Source organism: Perissodus microlepis, chromosome 23 (assembly GCF_051167445.1).
Source record: "Perissodus microlepis isolate ML-2025 ecotype Zambia chromosome 23, ASM5116744v1, whole genome shotgun sequence".
In the NCBI taxonomy this organism is placed as follows: Eukaryota; Metazoa; Chordata; class Actinopteri; order Cichliformes; family Cichlidae; genus Perissodus; species Perissodus microlepis.
Window position 1 is genome coordinate 15,942,560 of NC_140482.1, and position 25,053 is coordinate 15,967,612.

The following is a 25,053-nucleotide window of genomic DNA, read 5'->3' on the forward strand; positions in this document are numbered from 1 at the left end:
TAAATTTCATTTTGTTCCACATGAACACAATCTATTCATCTTTATTTTAAAATAGTAAAATCCATAAAACTTGAGGAATACTGAAGAGAAGGTAATTGGCAATCAACCAGCAAAATCTCTGTTGGCTTTGGAAGAAGGTTTCAGGTGTTTCGAAACAAGACAAAGAAAAAAAAGAATTAAGAATATTTCACAGTGTCAAAAGTACTGTACAAAGAGGATGACATAATTAAAAAAAAAAAAAAAAAAAACATTGCAGGATTACTTATTGTGTCCAAACTTACATTACATTTAAGTCATCAAATTACATACAGACAGATTGTCATACAATTAAAAACACAATTATTGTGTCCACATGCACACAGCTTTCTACATAAAGTTTATTTCCGATCTTAAAACACTTTTCATCCATTTCAGAAATATAAAATATTATAAAGCACCGGCCAAATATCAGTGAACCAGAGGAGTGCTCGGAGAAAGTGAGGCCAAAGGGATTCAGATCCTTCGCCCGCGCTCGGGTACGCCTTTTCTCTCGCTTTGGTGGAAGAAAAAAAAATAACACAACGTGGCGCTCCAGGTTGACAAAGACAAATGGAAAAATTACACATAGAATTACATTGTGGATCACTGCAGACAGTTTTTGCTAATCAAACACTAATGGTGTGGAAAGTGTGTAATAATAGGGTGAAGAGAGAAGACCTCTGAGTGGAGTCTGTGTAAGGATTCAGAGGTAATAATTAGTATCCGCTTGTGCAGTCTTTCCTGGTGTTTGTGCAGTCGAGATCTTCACTGAAGAGAGTATGAGGTGGAGGTGGAGGAATCATCAGTAAAGGTCTTTCCTGGTGCTCGGCAGTGATCGGCTAGTAGAGCAGGTTGCGCTCCGGATCACCTCCATCCACCTGGTGGGAAAAAAGGATTTATATCAGTAGATTCAAACATTGATTGAAATATATCAAACATCACAGAAGTTCTGTTTGAATAGTCCGTCCATCCGTTTACTCCACCTTATCTAATTTAGGGCCGTGGGAGGGGCAGAAGCATATCTCAGCTATCATAGGGCGAGAGGTGGGGTGCACCCTGGGAAGGTTGCTAGTTGGTTACAGGGCTAAGGAGACTGTTTGAATAGTGTTACTGTTAATATTTACTTTTTAAAATTGAACTAGACAGAAATTGACTTTTACATTTAAAATGAAACAATTTATCTGAATTTCAGAAGAGTGCCCAGACTATAAGCAGTCTCTTTCCTGTAGTTTGTAATTGTTTTTTCTAAACCTGTCTATTGGACCCACACATAGCATGTAGAAATGCCTTTCAGCTGTTCAAGTGTCAGATTAAATTTTAAGCCTTTATTTACAAGTGCTCTTTAAATGAGTGTCACTCTCTTACCATCTGTGCTAGAGAGAAAATCTAAATGTTTCAGAAAGAAGAGAAGATGAGCTTTATATTTATAACATGATATTCAGTGTATCACGCTAGCACCAAGGTACTAGGGTGATCACAAGGTACTGCGCTCTGAACACATATAGTAAATGCATTTCCAAATGTTCCTAAAAAAATTTGGTTTCAATTTTGATTTCAATTTTCCAGGCTTTAGATGACGCCTGAGACCACTGCATACCCATATGAGTTGCCACTCACAGCTTAACCACATCCTAAGGCATATTTTGTTTTATTTTCTATTTTTCTGTAAAAACGGTGACAATTTAAAAAGTCAGCATCAAGCTGTGGAGTCGTTCTGGACATTAAAAAGATTTAAGGAATTTATCAAACATCATAAAAGATGGATGTAGCTTCAGAGAGTCGGATTAAAAAAATAAAAGGATGGTTTAAGTTGAAGCACGTTGTAACTAATTGCATTTCTGCATTTGCCTCTATTACTGTACACCCACCTCTCAAAGGTGTACTCGCTCTCTGATCTGAAGTAGTAGACGTGAGACTTGAAGTGGAGTTTGAAGACGTAGTCCTTGTGGATGTTTTCTGACTCCGATGGGACGGTGACAGAGTAGCCCAGCAGAGGGAGGCTCGCCAGAGGGTAGTCATCCTGCACATGAGTCGGAAGAGGGAAACATCTGTTAATACAACCTCTACTATTGAACTGATCAGAGTAACCGAAACTACATTCTGTGGCTGCGACTGCACAAATTCAGTCTAATTCAATCAGTGTTGGGGAGTAACGGAATACATGTACCGCCATTACGTATGTAAAATACAAAATATGAGTAACTGTATTCCATTACAGTTACTGTTTAAAAAGGTAGTATTCAGAATACAGTTACTTTGTTAATATGAATCGATTACACGGTGGTATTTTCCTGTTTCTGTCACCTCTCTATTTTTGGTTTCCACCAAAACACACATTATGAGGCTTCTAATGCCTGGGTCTCAATCTTGCAGCCCATATCACCTCTACTTGCGGCCCGCATAATGACGTGAAGAAATATTTTAAAAAATTATTCACAAAAAAGATTTAATATGAAGGCAATAGGGAGAGTGTACAGGCACAGCCCTAAAGAATGTAGCCTCATGGGCAGTGTAGTCTGTGCTGCAGGGAGAATGGACTGCCATACCTGTTATGTGTCTGTGAGCGCGAGGGAGGGAGAAAAAAAAGTCGAAAAGTACGAGTTGTCACCGAGCAGAAACGGGAACTGGAAGCATGCAAATATAATAATAACCACTGCAGCCAAAAAGGGTGCCTGACGAGCCCAGTTGTAAATAAGTTATTAAGAGTCGACTGTACACTGTGTTCGTGTTTCCGAAACAATAAGTTCCGTCGGAGCAGCCTTTCAACGCCTCTCTCTGGCTCTCACTAGCAAAGTGGACCCAGACAACAAAGTAAAGCTAGTTTTCGGCTACAAGCCCGACATATAAGCCAGAGGTCCCTTTACTATGGTTTGGAGCCGCGGACCTGTTTTATATACGTGCGGAATAGTTTTCTATACAAGATCGTCTAAGGGCCTAAGGGTACATCTTTCGCCATCTTACAATGCTGTGATTGCAGCCATTCCCCAACTCTCTGTGAATGGTACTCATGGCCATTGATCAGTGGTCTTTGATCAGTGGGTTTTGGTCAGTGGTTGTTGATCAATGGTCATGAGAATTTGCATAATTATGATTGACTGACTGATTGACCTCCCAGCCCATTGTTCCCTCAGTCGGCTGGTTTCAGTCAATATGCAAATGTACTGTTTATAAGATTTGGGGAAACCTGCAGTCAGCTGAGACTGAAGAAGTCACTTGGATGAGTGACGAAACGTTTCTCCCACAAAACGCTACGTCCAGATGAACATGATCAACTTTTGGAGGTTTTAAAAGTAACCTTCCCAAAAGTGAATTCAATAAATTTTAAAGACACTATCAGCTTCCCACTTTTAATTATCAAGTCAAACCACATCTGCGTATTTGCGCTGTAACTGTTTTCCTTCTCGTCTTACCTGGTGTGACTTGTAGAAAAACAGACTGAAGTTGGTGAAAACCACCCAGAGTTTCTGCCAGCCATTGCTGTTCTTAAACTTCCTTAGCAGGTTACCTGAGAGCTGGTTCTGCGAGGGCGACAGAAGAAAGGAGAGAGCAAAAAGCAAATGGATAAAACATTCAATGATGACTCAATGATGCAACACAGTGTTAGTCTAACTGGATGTTAAAACGGAGGAGATTATGGGAAAGAGAAAGCCATCAGGTCCTGTCAATGTAATATAGTCATGTTGAAATTTAGCGTGAACATCAGTAGGTAAAGTGCAAAAAATGCATAAATATTTGCGAATTTTAGGAAAAAATATTATAAGAGTCATTTATTAATTTATTTCTGATTTGTATAGCTAAACACGTTTGCAGCTGTTGCAGTACCTCTCCAATCCAGCAGGTGTCGCTAAAAGACAGGCTGTGTTTTCTGTACCAGCAAACCAGCAAAGCAAGAGATGCGGGCCCCTGAAGTCTGCTGAGGGGCCTCATCAACTCACTGGCCGCACTACTGATGGCCTCTACCAATGTTAGTGCACACAGATGCAGAAATAGAGATACAGATGGACACCGATGGAGAAAGACAAAAACACAGATATGAGCAGAAAGAAAAGACACAAAGGACATCGGGGCAATGGTTCTTTGAGCACAAAGAAGAAGAAGACAGAACAGCGGTAAACAAGTGGGACACAAACAAGCAGTTGGACTACAAAGACAGAGGTGGGAAGGAAAAACAGGGAATGTGGCAGGAGAAGACGGGCATTAGTGGTACCTCCACAGCTATGCTAAAGTCCACCATGGAAACGCTGGTGTTGCGATGCCAGCAGACATGCACGGTAGTGTTACCGCGATGACCCTGGCGCTCCAGGGACGAGCGCGAGCCGGCAAGCTCGTCCTCAGACTCCTGCTCACCTCCTCCGTCCTCTGAGAGCTCTGCAAAAAACAGGCAGGTGAAAACGAGGGTGGTTAGCAGGAGAGAACTTCACTCTGAAGAGATGCATTATGAGTTCTTCATTCATTCATGCTCCATGCGATTATAAGCCATCAAATTATTTTTACAAAGTGAAAACATCTGTTAGAGCAACCACGCTCATGTTTGGACTTTACCACAAATATACTAATTTGTGTACAAATCAGGGTCACAGAGGGGTCGGAGCGTATCCCAGCTAAGACACAGAGCCAGACAGTCATTCACACTCCCGTTGTTATCTATGGATAGATTAGAATAACCTTTTAACCTAACATGCATGTCCATGGGCTTTGGTAGTGGGCTCAAAAAACATGAGAACAAAGCCCTTTTATCGTGGGAATCTTTCAGCATCAAAGCAATTTCAATAAAGTTTCGTTTTTTTTAAAAAAGGAAAAGAGAAAGAGAAAGAAGCCCTCTTTTGTTGTCACTTGTAAGGCAATACTCTTTAACCGCTTGAGTTAAAAATGAACATGGCATGTGGACTCCAATGACAAACAATGTAGGGTCAACGGGAGGAGGCCTTATTGAATAGCTTGACGGATACAACAGGATGAGAAAAGTCAGGGATACCTCGGGTCTGCACCTACATATATCAGGTAACATTAAAAATACGATGAAGCGACCACCTGGACCTGAGTATATTCATGGGGTGCTGAAAGCTGCGGAGGAGGACTGCGCAGTAGTGTCTAACAGGTAAGGGTTGATCTATTTAAAAAAGGCCTATAGAAAAAAGCCTCATAAAGAAGTGTAGACATGTGGTTAATGATTGATCTTATTGATTTTCTGGTTCCCACAGTCCTGACAGATGTGATGATAATGTGGTGTTTGGGCAGGGAGAAGAATCAATTTAACGTTTAGCGTTAAACCAACAGTAGATGACTTACTGTTGTCAGAGAGGCTGGTAGAGAGCAGGTCATTGTTTAAACTGCTACTCTGCTCTGCCAGGTCGATGGCCATCCTGATGTCCTCCACCCAGCGCTCCATCTCTGATGCACAGCTGGACACAGCAGGAAGTAGACATGTTAAAATAAACAAGTGATAGGGCATCTCTAACTTTAACAGCTGAGCAGATCGGTTTGGAAAAAAGGCAGAAAATGAGAAGCCTTCATGAAGGGAAATGCATATGAAGTCTGCTTCACATGAAACTGCCACTTTACAGCCAGATAAAACTTTTTAATCAGTGACTGAGTAAGTGACTGGAAACTAGGTCACGCAGTCCAGTTTAATTTGAGGATAAGCAAACTTTAAGAGGCTGCCCTCTATTAATTTAATACAGACCAGCTGTTTTTCCTCTTTCATTCACAATGCACGGTTTGTATTTTTATTCCCCTTTTATTCCTGTCTGCAATTTCTTTGCTTTCATTTTCAGATATCTACAAGCGTCTTTGCATGTGTGTTAATGAATACCTGGTTGCCACCACCACAGACTGCCGCTGCCCGAACAAGGTGAACGAATGAGGGACTCCCCACTCCTCCTCGCTTTCTCTGATCTGCGGGAATAACATAATGTCATCATTTAATGTCATAATAACATCATTTCTGTTTACCTAACTACTGCTTTAGTACTTTGGCTATTTCAAAAGTTTCTATGAAATATTAGTTCCTCAGTCAGTAATAATTAGGGATGCACCGATACCACTTTTTTGGAAACGAGTACGAGTACTTGCATTTCAGTACTCGCCGATACAGAGTACTTAATAAAAACATGATTTAAATTTGCAGGTAACAGCTTTAGTTCTATAATTTAACAAAAAACAAACAAACAAGGGACTAGTTTGGAATTAAGAACATTTATTTAAAATGAAAAGCATGTTGTATGGAACATATTACAGAATAAATAATTATAAAAAAACAAAATTAAATTTTGAATTTGTTCGTCTGTTTCTCTGTTTAGAAGTCTCACTAGCACAGTCACAGCTGGGATGACATCAGAGGCTAGTGCGTCGTAGCTGCTCACTTTTTTAGTTAGTTCCTCAAAGGGGGCGAGGATGGCAACAGTCATCTCCATAAGAGCCCATTGGTGAGCAGTGAGATAGTCAGGGAGTTCGTGCACTCGCTTTTGCTCAATGAGGGACTGGAGCATGTAATACGTGCTGTTCCAGCGCGTCTGTACGTCCTGCTGCAGTCTCTTTATTGGCTGGTTGAGCTGTCCCTGAATGTCCTCGAGGCGGGAGTAGGCTAAGGCGGAATGTTTAAAATGCCCAACTATTTTCCGTCCCACTGCTATAGCATCAGCTATGCTCCTCTGTGCTAATAAGCGTGGGTAAATAAGCGTGGGTAAACTCTTTGTACTCGTTGTTGTGTTGGGATTTTAGGTGCTTGATTAAATTGCTTGTGTTAAATGCGCTACCTTTAGAGCCTCCTCTGGACAATTTCGCTGAGCACAATTTGCAGTCCGCCTTTGTTTTTGCGTCTTCATTCACTTTGAAATAGTTCCACACAGCTGATATGTCTCGCCACGCTTTCTCCCCGCTCTGAGCTGCAGCCGGGGCCTGGGGGCGGGCACTGGGCGCCTGTGATTAACCCCTTACATGCCGCTCAAACATAGGCAGGTCTCAGACCGTGGTATCGGTCCTCGGTATCGGGGGACTTTTAACGAGTACGAGTACTTTAGAAAATGTGGTATCGAGGCCGATACCCGATACCGGTATCGGTGCATCCCTAGTAATAATAATAATTATAATAATAATTATAATTTATTATTATTATTATTATTATTATTATTATTATTATTATTGTAGTGGGTCAGGGCTGTTCGGGGTTCTGTTTGTACAGTTATGTTTTGTTTATGTTGCCATAGTGACAGGTGACGCCCTCTCGCTGCGACGGTGTGTCCTTCCGGGGTCAGAGGGCGCCCTGTGTTGTTGTTGTTGTTGCCGCGCTGAGCAGTTAGCTAGCGGCAGTGTTTTCTGCAAATGTAAATAAACGGCTGTGCTCCCTGGCTAGCTCAGGGGAAGCAAGACCAAACGATACCTCCGTCTCCTCCTTGTCTGAGCTCGCCACATTGGTGTCAGAAGTGGGATAGCTCACCCTCGCCGTAATGGAGAGAGACATTCAGAGGCTGGAGCAAGCCGTCGAGGAGAACATTCCCCGCTTGGGAAACTGGCGATGGAAGAGAGAGGATGTGAGCGGCCATGTAAGTCCCCCGACGGGTCCCGATGGTGCGAGCGCACCGCGGCGGCGGCCCGTCGCGACAGATGCTAGGGCAATGCTTCATGGGCTACCTCTGTCGACCCACACGCCGAGCCCCCAACCGCGAGCAGTTATGCCTACCACGCCAGTTAAGGTACCGAAATACAACGGGCTAACCCCGTTAGAGCCCTACCTCTCACAAGTGCGGCTAGCCGCCAGACATAGTGGCTGGAGCGAAGAGGAGACTGCTACACACCTAGCACTAGCATTAGAGGGAGATGCACTGCAGATACTCCTTGACCTAGCCCCGGCAGAGCAGCATGAGCTCCAGGCCCTCACCGCGGCACTCGAGAGGCGATTCGGGCAGCGGCACTCCACTGATCAGAGCAGAGAGCAGCTAACCAACCGGAGCCGTTGACCAGGGGAGAGCCTGGGCACCTTTGCAGCAGACGTGTTGCTGTATGCTCGTCGTGGCTACCCGGAGTTTCCAGCAGCGGCCCGTGAGGAGCTTAGCCTGCATGCTTTTCTGCGAGGACTTTTCCCAGAGCGACTACGCCAACACGTCCGCCTGGCCATGCCTCAGACCCTCCGTGAGGCGCTCCTTGAGGCTGAAAGGGCCGAGCCGTTGCTCACCTCGCGACCTAACCAGCAGGTGCCCCCCCCAAACTACCCCCAAATCAGAGCCGCAGACTGCGACGGGGAGGGGGAGGTCGCCGAGATGTCCCAGCTGCAACCCTCGGTGCCCCGGAGGCATCCTCGTCGACCAACCGACCGCTGCTACTGGTGCGATGAGCCTGGCCACGTGGCGCGTGACTGCCCAGCACCAGCCCCGAAGACCGGAACTACGCAGCCTCAGGGAAACGAGGAGGGAGCGGTGTAGCGAGGGGACCACCGCTCCAGCTTCCTGCCCCCCTCCAAGGACGATGCACAGTGGTGGGCCGAGTTGGGCACCTCAAGGGACTCCACCTGAGCTGCTGTGTTGAGGACCAGCCATGCCAGGCCCTGGTGGACACGGGGTCTACCATTTCCCTGATACGACCTGGCGTGCTCCCTGAAACATCCGGGCCACTGGTGAAGGGTTGGTTGCCCACAGACACCCAGCTGATGACAGTGACGGGGGAGAAAACTGTTATGCGGGGGAAGAAACCGTTGCGGATGGAGTGAAGGATCTAGAGCTGGTGCACGACTTCTGGCTCGCCGACATTCAAGACCAGTGCATCATTGGCCTGGATCTGCTGAGCCGCTGGGGGGCCTGCGTCGACACCGCAAAGCTGGCTATCACTCTTGGCGCAGAGACTTTTGCTCTCCAGCGCGGCCAAAAGCAGGGAGCGGGGACCAGACGAGACAGGCGTCGGGCAGCTGCCGCTCAGCAGATTTCGGATGCCGGTGGCTCCGGGTCATCTCCACTCGCCTCAGCCTCAGCCTCTCAGACTGACAAACCTCCTTCGACCGAGACCATCGAGGCTGTTGATGACCTTTGGCAGCGCAGCAGCGTAGGCCTCAACGTCGACCAGCGCCAGCGGTTGAGGTGCCTCCTGGACGAGAATGTGGACATCTTTGCCGGCAGTGACAAAGACTGCAGGCAGACGAGTCTGGTCCAGCACACCATCGACACCGGCTCTGCTCAGCCCATCCGTCTGCGCCCACACCGGCTGCCCCTCTCGAAACGGCAGGTAGCGGAAGAGAAGATCCGTGAGATGGCTGCGGCTGGGGTGATCGAGCTGTCCAATAGCCCATGGGCGGCACCCGTGGTTCTGGTGGGGAAGAAGGATGGCAGCCCGAAGTTCTGCGTGGACTTTCGCCGTCTCAATGCAGTCACCAAGAAGGACTCGTACCCGCTGCCGCGGATCGACGAGGCCCTAGATTACGTTACCGGCTCCAGTTGGTTCAGCTCCCTCGACCTACGCAGCGGTTACTGGCAGGTGGAGCTAGCCCCCGACGCAAGGCCTAAGACTGCATTCACCATTGGACAGGGGCTGTGGCAGTTCAGGGTCATGCCATTTGGGCTCTGCATTGCGCCAGCGACGTTTGAGAGGCTGATGGAGAGGGTGCTCGTGGATATCCCTCGTAGCCGCTGCGTTGTGTACCTGGATGACCTGTTGGTGCACGGTGGCAACTTCGACAGTGCACTGTCTCACCTGAGCGAGGTCTTGAGTGCCATCCGACGAGCTGGGCTGCGGCTCAACCCCGCGAAATGCCGCCTGTTGGCGAGAGAGACCACGTTCTTGGGCCATGTGATCAGCGCTCGAGGTGTTGCCACTGACCCCGCAAAAGTGGCTGCGGTCCGGGACTGGCCGACTCCCTCGAACGTCCAAGAACTGCGGAGCTTCCTGGGCCTAGCCTCCTACTACCGTCGGTTCATCAAAGGGTTCGCGACAATGGCCAGCCCCCTCCACCGCCTGACTGACAAGGGACAGCTGTTTGGCTGGGGGGATGCCTGTGCTGCGGCTTTTGAACAGCTGAAGGAGGCCCTCACCAGAGCCCCAGTCCTGGCCTACCCCGACGCCCGGCAACCTTTCATTGTGGACACTGATGCTAGCAATGTAGGGGTCGGGGCGGTCCTTTCCCAGCAGGACGAGGCTGGAGAACGGGTGGTGGCGTACTTCAGTTGTGCCTTGGGGCGAGCCGAGAGGAACTACTGCGTGACCCGGCGGGAGCTGCTGGCCGTAGTGCTAGCGGTGCGGCACTTCCAGCCATATCTGCACGGCTGCCGGTTCCTCCTGCGCACTGACCATGCATCTCTGACTTGGCTCCTGAACTTCAAACACCCAGAAGGGCAGGTGGCCCGCTGGCTGGAGGTCCTTCAGGGCTATGACTTCGAGATCCAGCATCGGCCAGGTCGACAGCATGGCAACGCTGATGCCCTCTCCAGACGGCCCTGCGTAGCCGTCGAGTGCCGCTACTGCCTGCGACAGGAAGAGCGTGCCCAGGAGGTGCTGGGGGTGGCTACTGCTCAGGCCACAGCCGGCGGAGGGGGGTGGCTCCCATTGACAACGCAGCAGCTGAAGCGGGAGCAGGAGGCCGACGCGACGTTGGTTCAGGTGGGGGCCTGGCTGGAGGCGGCGCAACGCCCCGCCTGGACGGGGGTGTCGGGACAGGAGCCCGAGGTGAAGGCCTACTACTCCCAGCACAACAATCTGGAGACCCACGACGGCCTCCTGTACCGGAGATGGCGGGCCCCCGGTCAGGGCAGAGATCTCCTGCAGCTGTTGGTGCCTCGGTCACGGCGGTCGCAGGTGCTTGAGCTGGTCCATGGCTCGGTGGGGGAAGGACACTATGGGAACGCCAAAACTCTCCGCCGCCTCAGGGGACGGTTCTACTGGCCTGGCTGTCGACGGGATGTGGAACTTCATGTGCACTGCTGTGACACCTGCACGGCACAGAAGGGCCCAACTCAACGCTCCACTGCCCCCCTTCAGCAGTACCTGGTGGGGGCCCCAATGGAAAGAGTGGGAGTGGACGTCCTAGGGTCTTTCCCCGTCACAGAGTCAGGGAACCGGTATGTGTTGGTGGCTATGGACTATTTCACGAAGTGGCCAGAGGCCTACGCGGTGCCGGACCAGAGCGCAACGACGACGGCCGAGAAGCTGGTGGAGGAGATGTTCACCCGTTTTGGGGTCCCGGCTGAGCTCCACAGTGACCAGGGGCGTAACTTTGAATCGAAGGTCTTCGGAGAGATCTGCCGGCGACTGGGGGTGGAGAAGACGAGAACCACACCGCTCCACCCACAAAGCGATGGCTTGGTTGAGCGCTTAAACCGCACGCTGGCCACCCAGCTCGCCATTCTCACCAGCCGCCACCAGCGAGATTGGGACCGACATCTGCCCCTGGTCCTTTGGTCGTATCGGACTGCGGTGCAGGAGTCCAGCCAGTGCACACCTGCCGCTCTGATGTTTGGACGGGAGCTCCGGACGCCTGTGGATCTGGTGTTCGGGTCCCCCCCCGAGCCGGAGATTGATGGTGGGCCAGAGATGGACTACTACAGGAGGCTCAAGGAGCGGCTGCAGGTGGTTCATGGCTACACCCGCCAGGCCCAGGCCAGCGCCGGAGTACGACAGAAAAGAGCCTACGACACCAAGTGCCGAGGGGGGGTTTTCATGCCTGGCGACAAGGTTTGGGTGTACTGCCCGGTTCGCAAGAGAGGAGTGTCCCCCAAACTCTGCAGTCACTGGCAAGGGCCGGCAGAGGTCGTGGAGCGGCTAACAGACGTGGTGTACCGTATCCGCATGCCGGGCCCGGGGCGCATGGTGGTGTTGCACCGGGACAGGCTCTCACCGTACCGACCGCTCGCTCCAGCAGACGCCGGAGCAGGGGATGATGGTGGCACCCCATGTTCTGACCCAAGTGACTTTTCCCCCGCCGGTCGTGACCGGCCGGTGCGCCAAAAGAAGGCACCTGGACATTTGCAGGACTTTGTGTGGGGTAATGGGGTCGTCGGGGACGACTGACCCCTTAGGTGGGGGCTATGTAGTGGGTCAGGGCTGTTCGGGGTTCTGTTTGTACAGTTATGTTTTGTTTATGTTGCCATAGTGACAGGTGACGCCCTCTCGCTGCGACGGTGTGTCCTTCCGGGGTCAGAGGGCGCCCTGTGTTGTTGTTGTTGTTGCCGCGCTGAGCAGTTAGCTAGCGGCAGTGTTTTCTGCAAATGTAAATAAACGGCTGTGCTCCCTGGCTAGCTCAGGGGAAGCAAGACCAAACGATACCTCCGTCTCCTCCTTGTCTGAGCTCGCCACATTATTATTATTATTATTATTATTATTATTATTATTATTATTATTATTATTAGTAGTAGTAGTAGTAGTAGTAGTAGTAGTAGTAGTAGTAGTAGTATTAGTAGTATTATTATTATTATTATTATTATTATTATTTATTCTCTGTAGTGGATGCAAAATTATGTTTAAGCACATTTAATGTGACAGAGTAAAAATAAATAAATTAAAAAACACAAAAATATGTTTATATAGAAAGAAAGGGATTGTATTTATAATATGATGTGCATTTATCTTTTTGACCTCATAAACAACACACACTATACTAATTATACTTGACTGTAGGGAGCACTTCTGTAGTTACTCATTTATAAAATTATATAATTCACTGACAATATTTAATTCCTAAACAGAAGGCTCAAGAAGGTGCTTTTGAAATAACATATATTTTTTTAAAGATATGAACAACTTGTAACCCTAACATGTAACATTTCCAAATCTGAAAAACCTTTCGTAAGGAAAAGAAACTGCTTTGTGTGTGTGTTTTGATTATGTACCGTCATGCCATAGAGAGGCAGCTGGCCATGAACCTTAAACTGGTTGGATGGAGTCATGCCTCGACTGGTGTACACCAAACAATCACTAAACTGGAAAGAGAAAAAGAGTGAAGAGGTTTGTTTAGAGGTATTATAAATGCTTTGTTTTTTTTTGTGGAAACCAGCATAAAGTCTCACCAGGAAGAACATCCTCTGCTGAAGGCCCTTTCCAGAGAGTTTGCTGAGGCAACCGAGCCTGATGAACTCCTGTAAGGACGGCAGAGCAAGGAAGTGAAAACTCTACAAATGTCCAGGATGAATCTAGACCAGCTGAATTATTAAAGAGCCGCACCCTTCCGGGGCTGATGAGGTCTTCGACGCCGCTCAGATCCTTCTTCAGTTCTATAAGCTTCTGGAAGTTCTCCATCTTCATCATGATTCCCTGAAGCTGCAACACCATCTCCGAGATGTCCGCCAGGGCAGCTGGAGGAGACAGATTTATTTTCATATATAGAAAGAAAATACACACATGAGCGGAAAGGGTAGGTGTGGGGGACTGTGTACCTCTACAGTCCCTGAAGTCATCATGTGTGGGCGGGTAGTGCTTGCAGAGCCTCTCCAGGATAAGTTTGTAGTGCAGCAGGCGGTGAAGAGGCCTGAGGAGGAAGATGTTGAGGGGCAGGTAGCAAACCCGTTGCTGCTCGAAGTCTCGACATAAAGTCTCCACCTTCCGACTGGACCTGATAGTCACAGGGATGAAGTTTCTCTTTAGGACATCCTGTTTTGATTTGAACAACTTGTCTGCATGCTCACTGTTTTGCCACCCACCGACAGGCCCGCTCCAGTTCTACCAGGCACTCTGAATGTTTCTGGAGATGAATTGTCAACTGCTGCAGATACGGAAAGAGATGAAACCAAGAAAAGAGACAGAAATTAAAAGATAAACATTAAAATGCACCTTATTTTATGAAATTAATGATCCAGAGTCAAGTATGGAGATTTACCCTGAGACCCTGAATGTTCTTGAGTAAAATGTCACCAATTCGCTGATAGTCTCCTTTAATGTGGGCGTTAGATCGGCCCTCCCTGAAGAGAGATTAAGACGTGCGTTAATGTGCAGGAGCACAGATTCACCAGTAGGTGTCAGCTCAAAACATCTTACACAAGACTGGAAAAGTCTTCATTCAACTCCCACAGACCCATTCATCTCACCAGTGTGTGTAAGTGTGTGTGAGTGTGTATGTGTCCTCCTGCCTGTCATTACAGAGATAACACAAAACAGATTCCGACAGCTGGGAAAGTGAGGAATTTCAGGTATTTGCACGAACACAGACTTTTTCATACCACATTATGTCAAGTGAAGGAAAAAATTTCCAACAAAGCCATTTAGCCATCTCAGATTAAGGAAAATGAAAATGTAATCAGTTCAAATAATTCCTTGGGTTACTAAAAAAAATCTAGGCTGAATATGACTATGAAACATGACTAGAACTGCTTGGAAACAAAGCAGCACACAGAGACGAACTACAGTAGAAGGGATTTGTTTTTCCTGATCCTACATCAGCACCAAGATTAATCTGGTGTTAAAATGCTTCCCATTTTTTTTGGACTTGTTTTGATTACATGCACTAATCCTGCTTAATTGCACTGTGGAAAATGTTCTACACATTTGAATTAAACATAAAAATAGGAAGGAATTAATTTGTGGCCGTTTTAGAGCTGAAAATGAAAATAACAAATACAACTTTAATTCAAGCCCTTTTTTTAAACAAAATAAACATACAGTAAAAATAAATAATTTTAAACCTCATCTGTAAATTTCTGAAAAACAAAAAACTTTTCTGAATGGAAACAGATGGACACTGACCACTGCGCCAGCCGCTGCTCTGTCTCTTTGAGGAATCCCTGATGAAACTTGTACACCGGATCGTAGTTGGCAGAGATCAGGCTCCTAACAGAGTCTGGGAAAGCCTCATCTTTCCCCATAGCGCTGTGGAAGGACTAGAAAATTGACAAACAATGTGGACATGTGGAAAAAGAAGAAAATGCAGATCACATTTTATCTTTTACTATATACATATATTTTTTAAATTGTATTTCCATATCGGATACTTCGGCACATAATGAGTGCCTTTTCTGCTCCTCACAAGTAAGTGAACAAAACATTCAGAAGGAATAAAAATAATGAGAATGTAACTCCTACTCATCCACAACTCCCCCAGATTACTGGCAGAGATTGGAAGGGACGCATCCAGTATGAGGTCCCACACATTACTGGTAGGATCCAGGATGAGGGATTGGACATGACAACAGAAATCCATCAGACACACATAAATGTGCTCAGGGCCCCGTGTGAGCGCACCACGACCCCTGACACAGAGGTGTTATATTCCCCGCTGTAGTAAATCACACAGGATCTGAGAGCTCGAGCAGACAGGCGGCAGTCCAGCAGTTTCACAGACGGACTTGCCCGTAAAGAGCATGAGTGACACGAGATTTTAAAAAAAGAAAAGAAAAGAAAAAAGAAGAGAAAAAGATGGGTGGGTGTGGGATCCCAGGCGTGAGCTGTACCAGCCAAGGAAAATGTTTAAGAGGTTTTAAAAAAGCACCCGCGCACGCCTTCTTTCCACATCAAAGAGGCTGGAAACTACTAATGTGAAGAAAAACAGCTGAGAAAGGAAAAAGTAGGAACAGAGGCGTTTTCCACTCCACAGCGAGGTCAGAGGTCACCGTCAGTGTCTCAGTATTAAGGAGACAGGTCTTTAGCAAGCAGGTGCTGAACTTGTGTTTCTGTATTGGTGGTCTTTACTCATTATAACCCCGCCTATCACATTTCCTTTTTTTTTTTCTTTTTTTCTAAAGCAGTTGCGACAGACAATAAAAGTGAGTCATATAAAAGCAAAGACTGAGTCTGACCCACATTAAGCTGCACTTTCATCCCAGACGCTGTTTTTATAAATGCAGAGTGGGTTTTTTTTTTCTGTGTTGACTTCAGCAGTTTTACTTGTAAACCAAAAGAGCCTGGAGCTAATTAGTCTGTCCAAGCTATGTAACAGCAAAAAGATACAAGTCTGCTCACTTACAAGGAAGAGAGTTGTAGCATATGCACTGCACTGAATGCATTTTCATCTCTGTCCTGCATGAGAAAAGTGCTCATAAACTTCAGCCTTCAGTCGGGGGCCAAACTAAAGGCACATAAAAGCCTTTTTCTGGGATGTGAATAAAAAAAGAGAAGTAAGACTGGAACTGTGTGCTGGAACTAATGTAATATTAATGTTGCATTACTGAGAACAAACACTGTGAGATTTGTGAGTTTGGTTCAGACTTGAGCCTTTACTTTCCCTTTGGGGCCTCTTTTTCTAATATATAGCTGTAAAAAACACCAACGCTTGCATCTCGAATTCAGCACGTTGTGCGGTGCAAACCAACCCTGACTCACTCTTCCAGCACATGAGCTTTTAAAAAGATTAATTTTGGTACACTGTCCCAAAATTAGGCTTCTAAACCAACAGTTTTGACTCATTATTCCAGTACTAAGGCTCTAAAGAAACCAGCCTTGGCTCACGGTATGCTTTAGGACCACACTGGCTCTTGGTCCTGCCACTTTCAGTCTAATCCAGATGGTAATGGCCTCACAGTGTCAAGGGAAGAGATAACAGATTGGACACAAGAGACTGGACAATACATGGAGACAAAGAGGCACCACTATCTTTACCTCTGTGATAACCTGCAGGTCATTGAGGTAGGTCCGCTCTGTGGTCAATAGTTCCTTGGCTATAAAGTAAGCCTTGTCTGTGGGAAACTTCTAGACAGAAACAAAAAGAAGCAAATCAATCAAATCAATCTGTTTATATATATTTTTATCTCATCTTCTACAGAAAGAAGTCTGCACATTTTATGTTGCGAAAGACCAGCAGTTCAGTTCTTGTTATTAATTTGGATGAATTCCCCCAATTAATAATTTCTTTGTCTCACCAAATTACAGTAACGTGCAAAAGTCTTTAGCCAACCTTATTTCTTTGCATTTTGCTAGAAAAATTGGAAATAGCTGCATTGATTAATTGAAATATGCGCTAATATGTGGAAATAAAATATATAAGTTAAAAACAGAGTTTGTGTAAATCTAACCAGTTGAGCTCTGCGGAGGCCAGTCCATGACTGATAGTGTCCACTGTTTCTTTTTCTAACAAACTGTGCTTTAACTGCATTGGTGTTGTCATTGGGATCATTGTCATGATGGCAAATTCATCTGTTGGTGGATTAAAGCCTGACGGTACTTTTCTGTGTTCATAATTCATCAGTTTAGACAAGATCTCCAACACCACTGACTGAAATGCAGCATCAAACCATGACAGACCTTCTACCATGTTTTAGAGATGGCTGTAGACCAGGGGGCCACTTGCCACCCACCTCACCCCTACTTGTGGCCTGTATACTGATATGGGGAAATATAATGGAATTTGGCCCTCGAAGTTACTTTTTTGTTAGGGAGGATTTGTTTGTTGTTGAGTCCAATGTTAAAATAAGTTCTTTAAAAAGCCAAAAAAAAAAAATGCTGCTAGTGAAACATTTTTCACTAGCAGTCAAAAACTAATGTGTACACTTACGTCTGCATTTTTTTTTAAAATACGAACAAAATTATAGCGGAAGTGCTGCCACATGTCTGGTCAGAAAGAGAGAACCATTTTGTTTATTTGGTAGTTCAATGAAAGACTTCTGTTAGTTAAGAGTGAGAAAACAAATTTGCATTCACGTTTGCAGTTTTGTATTGTTATACAATATTTGTATTAGTTGAACACTGAAGCGGCCCTCCAATGAGATGACAGTGCCAGCAGTGGCCCACAGCTCATTTAAGTTTGAGACCCCTGCTGTGGACACTCACAGCACACTAATGACCTCCTCCATACATACTGACAATGATTCGAATGAAAACTTTCACATTTGGATTTGTCACTCCTTCAGACCTGATGTCACTGTTTTTCATTCCAGTTCTTCTGTAATGTGGAATACCTCAGCACTCCTACCCCCACCCCTTTCTTTCCTTAAGATTGGCTTCTTGACAGCCAGTCTTTCACTGAGACCATTTCTGATGAGGTTTCAGTGAACAGTCGATGAATCAACCTTAGGGTCCAGATGCATCTCTCAGGTCCTGAGTCAGGTCTTTGCTTTACTTTTCCTGTTTCTTAAGGACAAGACTTTCAGATATAGTTCATCTGCAACAAGGTCTTGTTTTGTTTTTTTTCCAGGTATGCCACTTCTTATTTTGTCCACTACTTGTCCAGTTTCCTCATATCTCCATGTGTATATGCAAGAAATAAGAGCAAGTTATGTGTTTTCGTGACAGGCTGTACCAACAAAACTGGTTCTTTGTTACTTCGTGGTTCTTTTCCTGTCTGTTTTGTGTAAACACAGGGTCATAACTTGATTTGACCATATTAATGCTTCAGTGATTCATAGGTCAGTGTTAGGAATGATAACAAACAAATCATTCCTATGAAAATGGTCAGGCGAAAGAACTGGATTGAAATCAGTGAAAAAGTCACCAAGACTTTTGAAAGGACTTAAGAAAGCCTGGAAAACTATTGCTCAAGCGCACTTACAAAAATTACAAGAATCTCTGGCTGCTTGAATGAAAATATAAAGAAAAGAGGGGTGGCTAAAGGCTTCTGCACATTTGTCTGAGTCACAGCATTGTTTTTTTCCAAGTACTGAAAGAAAGACTTGGGTGTTCACAACTTCTTAGTCCAGACTAAATTCCTTTGAAGTCCTTCTGGGGGCCAATTCAGTGATTCCAAGAAATTTCCCCATCCACCTTCTTACTCTCTGTATGCCCACCTTCCTCCTCGCCTCGTCTTCCTCATCATTGCGAACATATCCCGCTTCGGTAAGCAGCGGGCTGGTAAGTGGGGATAACGGCTGGATTTCAGCACTCTGTTCAGCACCCAGGACCCCAGTCCTTCCCATTCTCTGCCCATTCACAGAGCCGTTCCCATTAACTGCTACATGAGGACCTCCCAACGAAGACTTCTCTGAACCCGGACTTCCTGAGGGGCGAGAAGAAAAGAAGAATATAGAAAGGGGGGAGAAGCGGAGGTTAGGAATAGAACAAAGAGTAAGAGAAGATGACAAGAGAAGATAAGGGACAGTGTTAAATTTGATACAAAGAGAAATTCAGCTTCTACAATGAAATGCACTGCCAACTTGTATTTGTATTTCTTATCATTTAATAGAACATTTAATCATGACAGAATTATTTATTCTGCCAGACACAGCAGTGAAGCAAAAGGTTTCCAGGCTCACTGCACTGTGCACCTAAAAACATATTTAACAAGAAGAAGAAGAATTGTTCAATAATATTGTCTCCAAATAACTCAATTAAACATAAAACAAGATGATTGGCAATGAATTTCAACACTGGATAATTCTACACAATCAGTTGTAAAGTATGGTCTAAATGAGCACCTCTCATTTAGATCATACTTTAGGACCAAATGCCACTTGACCAAATGCTACAGTCCACTGACTCTATTCTATTTGCATTCACTTATATGAATGTGAATATGATTAAAGCATAGCTAGAAGGGATGGAGAGAAGAAAAACAGACTGTTAGTAAGGAGCCAACCATTAATAAAGGTTATATCAAGGCATTACATAGGCAAATTAAGGGGAAGAATGATGGTGTGCATAGTGGAGGACTTTGAACATTTCTGCATATTTCATAGTTCATCAGCAAGCTATCTTTTGCTTCAATTTGCCTACATAAACACCAGAAGGACAGTACAAGACTGATCAGTGCCATTAAATTTACAAACATTTATGATTTAAAAAAAGATCACCTACACTTTGAGATGCTGGAAGCAGTAAAAGTTAGCCACTTTAACTTTTTACTAAAAAGTTTTGATGATGCCTTAAATGGAGCTGTTGTATAACAGGCATCTGCTCTGAGTAGTTTAAATCTGCTTCTGGCAGCCCTTTATGAAAATGATGGAAAGGGTAAAAAGATAAGTCTACTTCTCACTAATGAGAAACACTACAGATGTTAACTACATGGTAACTACATGGTACTAAGTCGTGACTCGTGACTGTATACTTGCCCAGGTGCAAAGTTTCCACAGAGTCCACTTCTATACACCAAACTGAATCATGGATAAAACCATGGCAACCAATGAGTGCAAGTCTGTGTGTGGGGGGGGGATGCTATAACAACACTGACAACCATACAGAAGACCACTAAGAAACTACCACAAAAAACGAACTGAAGCTACAAAACAATAAACGGAGTGGAATCAAGTACAACACTGAAAAAGACAAACAGGCTACGCCAGCGGTCCCCAACCTTTTTTGCGCCACGGACCGGTTTATGCCCGACAATATTTTCACGGACCGGCCTTTAAGGTGTCGCGGATAAATACAACAAAATAAAACCAGTACCGGTACTGAAAAAAAGAAAATTTATTCATAACACACGTGAAAAGACCCAGGAAAACCGAGTAAACGATAAAAACGATAACAAAATAACGCTGAAAACCGATAAAAACCCTGAAAACTATACATTTCACACCTGAGCCTCAACTCTCGCGGCCCAGTACCATACGACTCACGGACCGGTACCGGTCCGAGGCCCGGGGGTTGGGGACCGCTGGGCTACACTACAGACTAACTACCACAACACAAAACACTGGTGGGATCCATGTGACGAGCAGGCGGAGGGTATATAGGTGGGTGTGTGAGGGGCACGGCAGTTCAGCACCTGTTTGTTCTAAAGAAATTCCCAAGTCCCTTTTCTTCTGACAAATGTCATCATTTTTTTGTTTATTGACACTAGTTCACACAATCAGTTACAGTGTTAAAAAGAGAGATTAAAGGGAAAATGGGGGAAGGGGGCCTCAGAGAAGTCACCAAAAAAAAAGGTTCAGAAGGTGCTTAGTGATGAAAATGTAAAAAAAAAAAAAAAAAAAAAAAAGGACAGGTGTGGAGGAATACAAAGTGTTACAGCAGAGACAGAAAAAACAGTGAGTCAATGCAGCTTTAGTCCATTCAAAATCAGCGTGTTAATTTGTAAAGATGCTTATGCAGCTCTTTGACTAGAATGGATGCATGTTCAGTATTTATAATTTCAAAGCATGCTACAGTCATTAAAATGAACAAATAAATAGAAAACATGCAAACCCCAACTGCCACCAAGGTCTCCACTTTAACTTTAAAAGAACAGCAAACAAGTGGTTTACACCTTTTAAAAAAAATCATGTAAAAAGAAAAAGATTAAAGGATCAAGTGACGCAGCAGTACCCTTGTATACCATTTTAATAATCTAAATTTAAGAAACACTTTGAAAATATGGTTGCTTTCTTGCTCAGACTTAAATAAGAAGACTGAAACCTCTTATGTCTATAAATATGAACTCTGTTAGCTTAAGTTAGCTTAGCTTAGTTAGCAACAAGTGAGAAAATGCCTACAAAACCGCAACCTGTCAAGTTATTTTCTAAACTTTACAGTTGCTAACAAGTGGACTTTGTCACTTTTAGACAGAGATATGGGGTATGTTTTTTGCTAAGCTAAGCTAACTTGCCACTGGCTGTAGCTTCATATTTTCAACATATATAAATCTTTAGCTTTCAGAAAGACATCAAATATTTCAAAAGTTTCAAACTATTTCGTGATGCAACCTGATATCATCACAGTGTGTATATATATGTATATATAATCGCAAAAAAAAGCTACAACGTAGTTTACCTTTCATTTTAAATTAATCAGTCAAATTAACCAAATTTGGCTGCAATTAATTCCATAAATAAACAAAATATCAATCAATCAGTCTTTTACTGCATCTACTTTATATTAAAACTACAAAAACAAGCTTCAGTGGAAGTGACTGGCTTCAAGTGCTACTTGTTGACAGGCAGCGAGACTAAAGACAAGTTGGACTCAACCCCAGTATTCCAGTGTTTGCATGTGAATAACTTCTCACAATACTCTGACTTTCATACCTTAAAAAATAAAATGCCAATATCTCTCAAAGATATCTTTATTTTTGCACTTGCATTATGCTTTAAGCTGAACGTTACTTGTGTCTGTCTACCTTCGCCCTCTCAGTCTCCGTTAAAAGAGCACTGGAGTTGAGTCAGCCTTGTTTTGTCCTCATGCTTGGTGAGGAAACCGCAATGGGTACGAATGGTTTCTAAATATTTAAAAACAAAACAGTGCAGTTGAGAAATCATGAGCGAGGAGCAACAACAACAATAACAACAACAAAAAAAGGGCTAAAAACTGCAGTAAGAAGTATCTGAGTCTAAAAACCTGCAAAGCTATAGGGTTGTTGTTAGGATTGTGTTAAACTGCACCCTCACACATCTGGAACCAGTTTAAGCCCCATGACAGAGACACAGCGTGACAAAGGGAGCAAAAACAGAGTTGAGTGACAGAGAGCAGCAACATCCTTCACCTGGTTAACATGCATTTACAGTACAGAAAGTGAAATGGTGAGAAAACAGTGCTGAAAGACTTTTTTTCAACCCCTTGAAATAACAACAACAAAAAAAAGAAGCGAGAACATGCTTAAAAACAAACATTTACAAAGAGTGAATCATGAACATTTGATTCAGGTAGAGGCAGCAGGAAACAAAAGGTCATTCAACCTCGGAAGCTGATAAAATCTTGACGACATTCAGTCCAAATTAAGCCACCTTGTAACTTGAATCCCCGATATCAGCAAAACAGTTCAGCTTCCTGAAACTGAATCTACTAACAGTACTGTTTGTGTTTGTGTTTGTTGTGCTACAATTTAGGTGCAAAAAGACTGTAATATGCAAGAAGAACCAAACCAGAATGAGAATGAGCAAGCTAAGACACTGATTTAATACCATTTAATGCAATTTTTGCTTACTCAGTCCATCTGGATGACAGTGCTGACACATGACATCTAAACAAAAAGCTTCTTGTGTTGATCTTTAAAGTAATTTCAACTGATACTCAACAGGTTGGCTTATTTTTGTACTGATTTAGTTTATGGGACATTCAAACATTTCCTGCATGTCTTAAGAGAAGCCCACACTTTAATTCACTTCAGTTAGATCCAATTCAGCGTGCTGTAGTGGAGCAGCCAATGACAGAGATGGAGATGGGAAGCCTTCACCAGCAGAAAACAGCATCCAGAGAGGTGAAAGATAACAGGGTTACCTCTGTTTGCGGTTGCAGCGCATGCCTGGAGCCAAGCCGAGCAAAGCAGGACGAGGATGGCGGTCGGTGTGTTTGATTACCGCTGATTGTGTGCATATAAACCGTGACAGAAAGAGAAAGCATAACCGCAGAAAGAAATAAAGGCTGAAGAAATCCCCCTAAACCCATCACCAGCCAGCTGAAGTAGCATAAGTGTTGAAATGTAGAGACAAATGGAGCTTCAGCTAGAAAACACAGATATAAAAGATTAGGGTTTCCCTAAAATTGATGCAAACCTACTTCAATTGGTCTAAATACAAAAAGTTATGACCGCAAATATCCAGAATACCATGCAGATCACCCACGACAGACAGACAAATGAACTGAATGCATGAAAAATTGCTCAGAAGACAGGAACAACAGCAGTCGGCTATTTTCCTCCTCTGGTAGATCCCAGTAACTCACATAGAAAACACACTTTTCCCAAAGTGTAACACTCCAAGTACAATTCAATCTACTAACTAAATCAAATACACTGTACAGTTAAAGGGGATCAGACCAACTGTACAGAAGTCTCCCCTCCTAGCATCCTATCAAATCCATTTATGAACTTCAACTATTACCTCAAAGTCCATCTATTGCACCAGACAGTCTGATTTAGAGAAAAAAGCTACACTATAACTACAAAATGGGTGTATAATGCCACAGAAAGGCAGAAAATCTGCTGAGCTTGACAGCTTTTAGAAAGACCAATCAAGTATCACATTTACTACCAAAAAGAAAAAAAACTCTTCACACACACTTCTACACCTTAATGTCCCACAAATAAGAAAAAAATGTCTTAATTCTCAACTATGTGGCAAATGCTAACAAGTAAAGTGTGAAGTGAACAAGAATTTTTTGAAAACTTCAAGGTTTTCCTCTAACTTTCTATGAAACATTTCCTTCTGCACATTCAACTACAGTGAATATAAACGTTTCTGAGTTATGGCACGTTGTGAGGAAGCTTTTACCAAAAGTATGCTCATTATTTTACCTTTCTTTTTATACAAAGAGCTGGCTGGCTCACAAAAGTGTCAGCTAGCAGCTTACTAAGAAATCTGTATAGGTAATTTTAAAAAAAGGAGTTTAGAAACAACAGATGTTATTAAAGATTCAATTCGCCATTAGAAAACACACATCTTTTCCTATGTTTACGCTCCAGAAAATACGTTAGACCCTGTGCGTAAAGCGTGCTTGATTATAAAAGGTGTAAAAGCATCGCAATCAACCATAGTGTTTTCCTTCTATTTCGGTGCTCATCAGTGTTGCAGGAAGACAAAGCTGTCTCTAAGAAGAAAAAGACGACTTTAAACATCTGTTTATCTGTAACACACTAAATTAACACGTTGTTTTTTTCCTTTTGCCCACTCATGCTCGCTCAACAGCTAAAAACCCGACCGCCTATGTCTTCCTCATTAAAGCGGTAACACCCTTCCTCTTCCTCCTCACCGTCGCCACCCTCCTCCAACTGCAAACTCCCGAAAGAGAACTTGGTGTGAGAGAGTGGGGATGTGCCGTTTGAGTTAACCGAAATCATGGAGCTGACGGCGGCCGGGTTGCCGTACATTAAGGGCTGGCTGTACGCACTGCTGCCCGTGTCTGACTCTGTGTCGCTGGTGTCGGTGCCGCTGCTAGTAGACCCGTCGATCATTTGGACCGGCTGGTTTAGAGTGTTGTATTTGTTATTAGACGGGCTGCTGCCGGGCTTTCCCTGACGCCCGAACATCCGCTGCACCGTATTGGACCGTGGCTGACCAGGAACCAGGAGGTTCCTGTCATTGCCGTTGGTCATCATCATTCTACGCTCCAGTGGGGCAGAGCCAGGAGTTTTGGCGTGCAGCCCAGAGCGATTGCGGTGGTTAATGGGTGTCGATGTCAGCTGGCTGAGAATGAACGGGTCAGTGTCAGAGCGGTTCCTCATGTTGTTGTTGTTGTAGTACGGTTTAGCCAGATTTGGCGAAGTGCAGTTTGAGGCGATCGGGGAGTAGCTGCCATAGTGGTTTTGTGGATGGGATGATGGCGGGACCATGGGAGTCTCCACAGGGAGCGCTCCGG

General features: G+C 44.7%; 1 protein-coding gene across 2 annotated transcripts in view; it reads right to left on the reverse strand.

Moving 5' to 3' along the window:
* Positions 1 to 4: 4 nt before the first annotated feature.
* The window catches only part of LOC146361081 (FERM, ARHGEF and pleckstrin domain-containing protein 1-like), a 74,075-nt gene continuing 49,026 nt past the window's right edge, over positions 5 to 25,053 (reverse strand). The window contains exons 14-28 of one of the 2 annotated variants that reach the window (XM_084922553.1): positions 18,636 to 18,844; positions 16,516 to 16,602; positions 14,668 to 14,801; positions 13,805 to 13,886; positions 13,629 to 13,690; positions 13,365 to 13,540; positions 13,153 to 13,283; positions 12,999 to 13,067; positions 12,822 to 12,911; positions 5,831 to 5,913; positions 5,308 to 5,420; positions 4,226 to 4,386; positions 3,429 to 3,536; positions 1,887 to 2,038; positions 5 to 896 (exon numbers count right to left, since the gene is read on the reverse strand). In XM_084922553.1, coding sequence (XP_084778679.1) covers positions 821 to 896; positions 1,887 to 2,038; positions 3,429 to 3,536; positions 4,226 to 4,386; positions 5,308 to 5,420; positions 5,831 to 5,913; positions 12,822 to 12,911; positions 12,999 to 13,067; positions 13,153 to 13,283; positions 13,365 to 13,540; positions 13,629 to 13,690; positions 13,805 to 13,886; positions 14,668 to 14,801; positions 16,516 to 16,602; positions 18,636 to 18,844 — 1,733 coding nt within the window. In that variant the 3' untranslated portion in view covers positions 5 to 820. Of the gene's footprint in view, positions 897 to 1,886; positions 2,039 to 3,428; positions 3,537 to 4,225; positions 4,387 to 5,307; positions 5,421 to 5,830; positions 5,914 to 12,821; positions 12,912 to 12,998; positions 13,068 to 13,152; positions 13,284 to 13,364; positions 13,541 to 13,628; positions 13,691 to 13,804; positions 13,887 to 14,667; positions 14,802 to 16,515; positions 16,606 to 18,635; positions 18,845 to 25,053 lie in introns of both variants that reach the window. The other variant, XM_084922552.1, reaches the window with a different exon arrangement.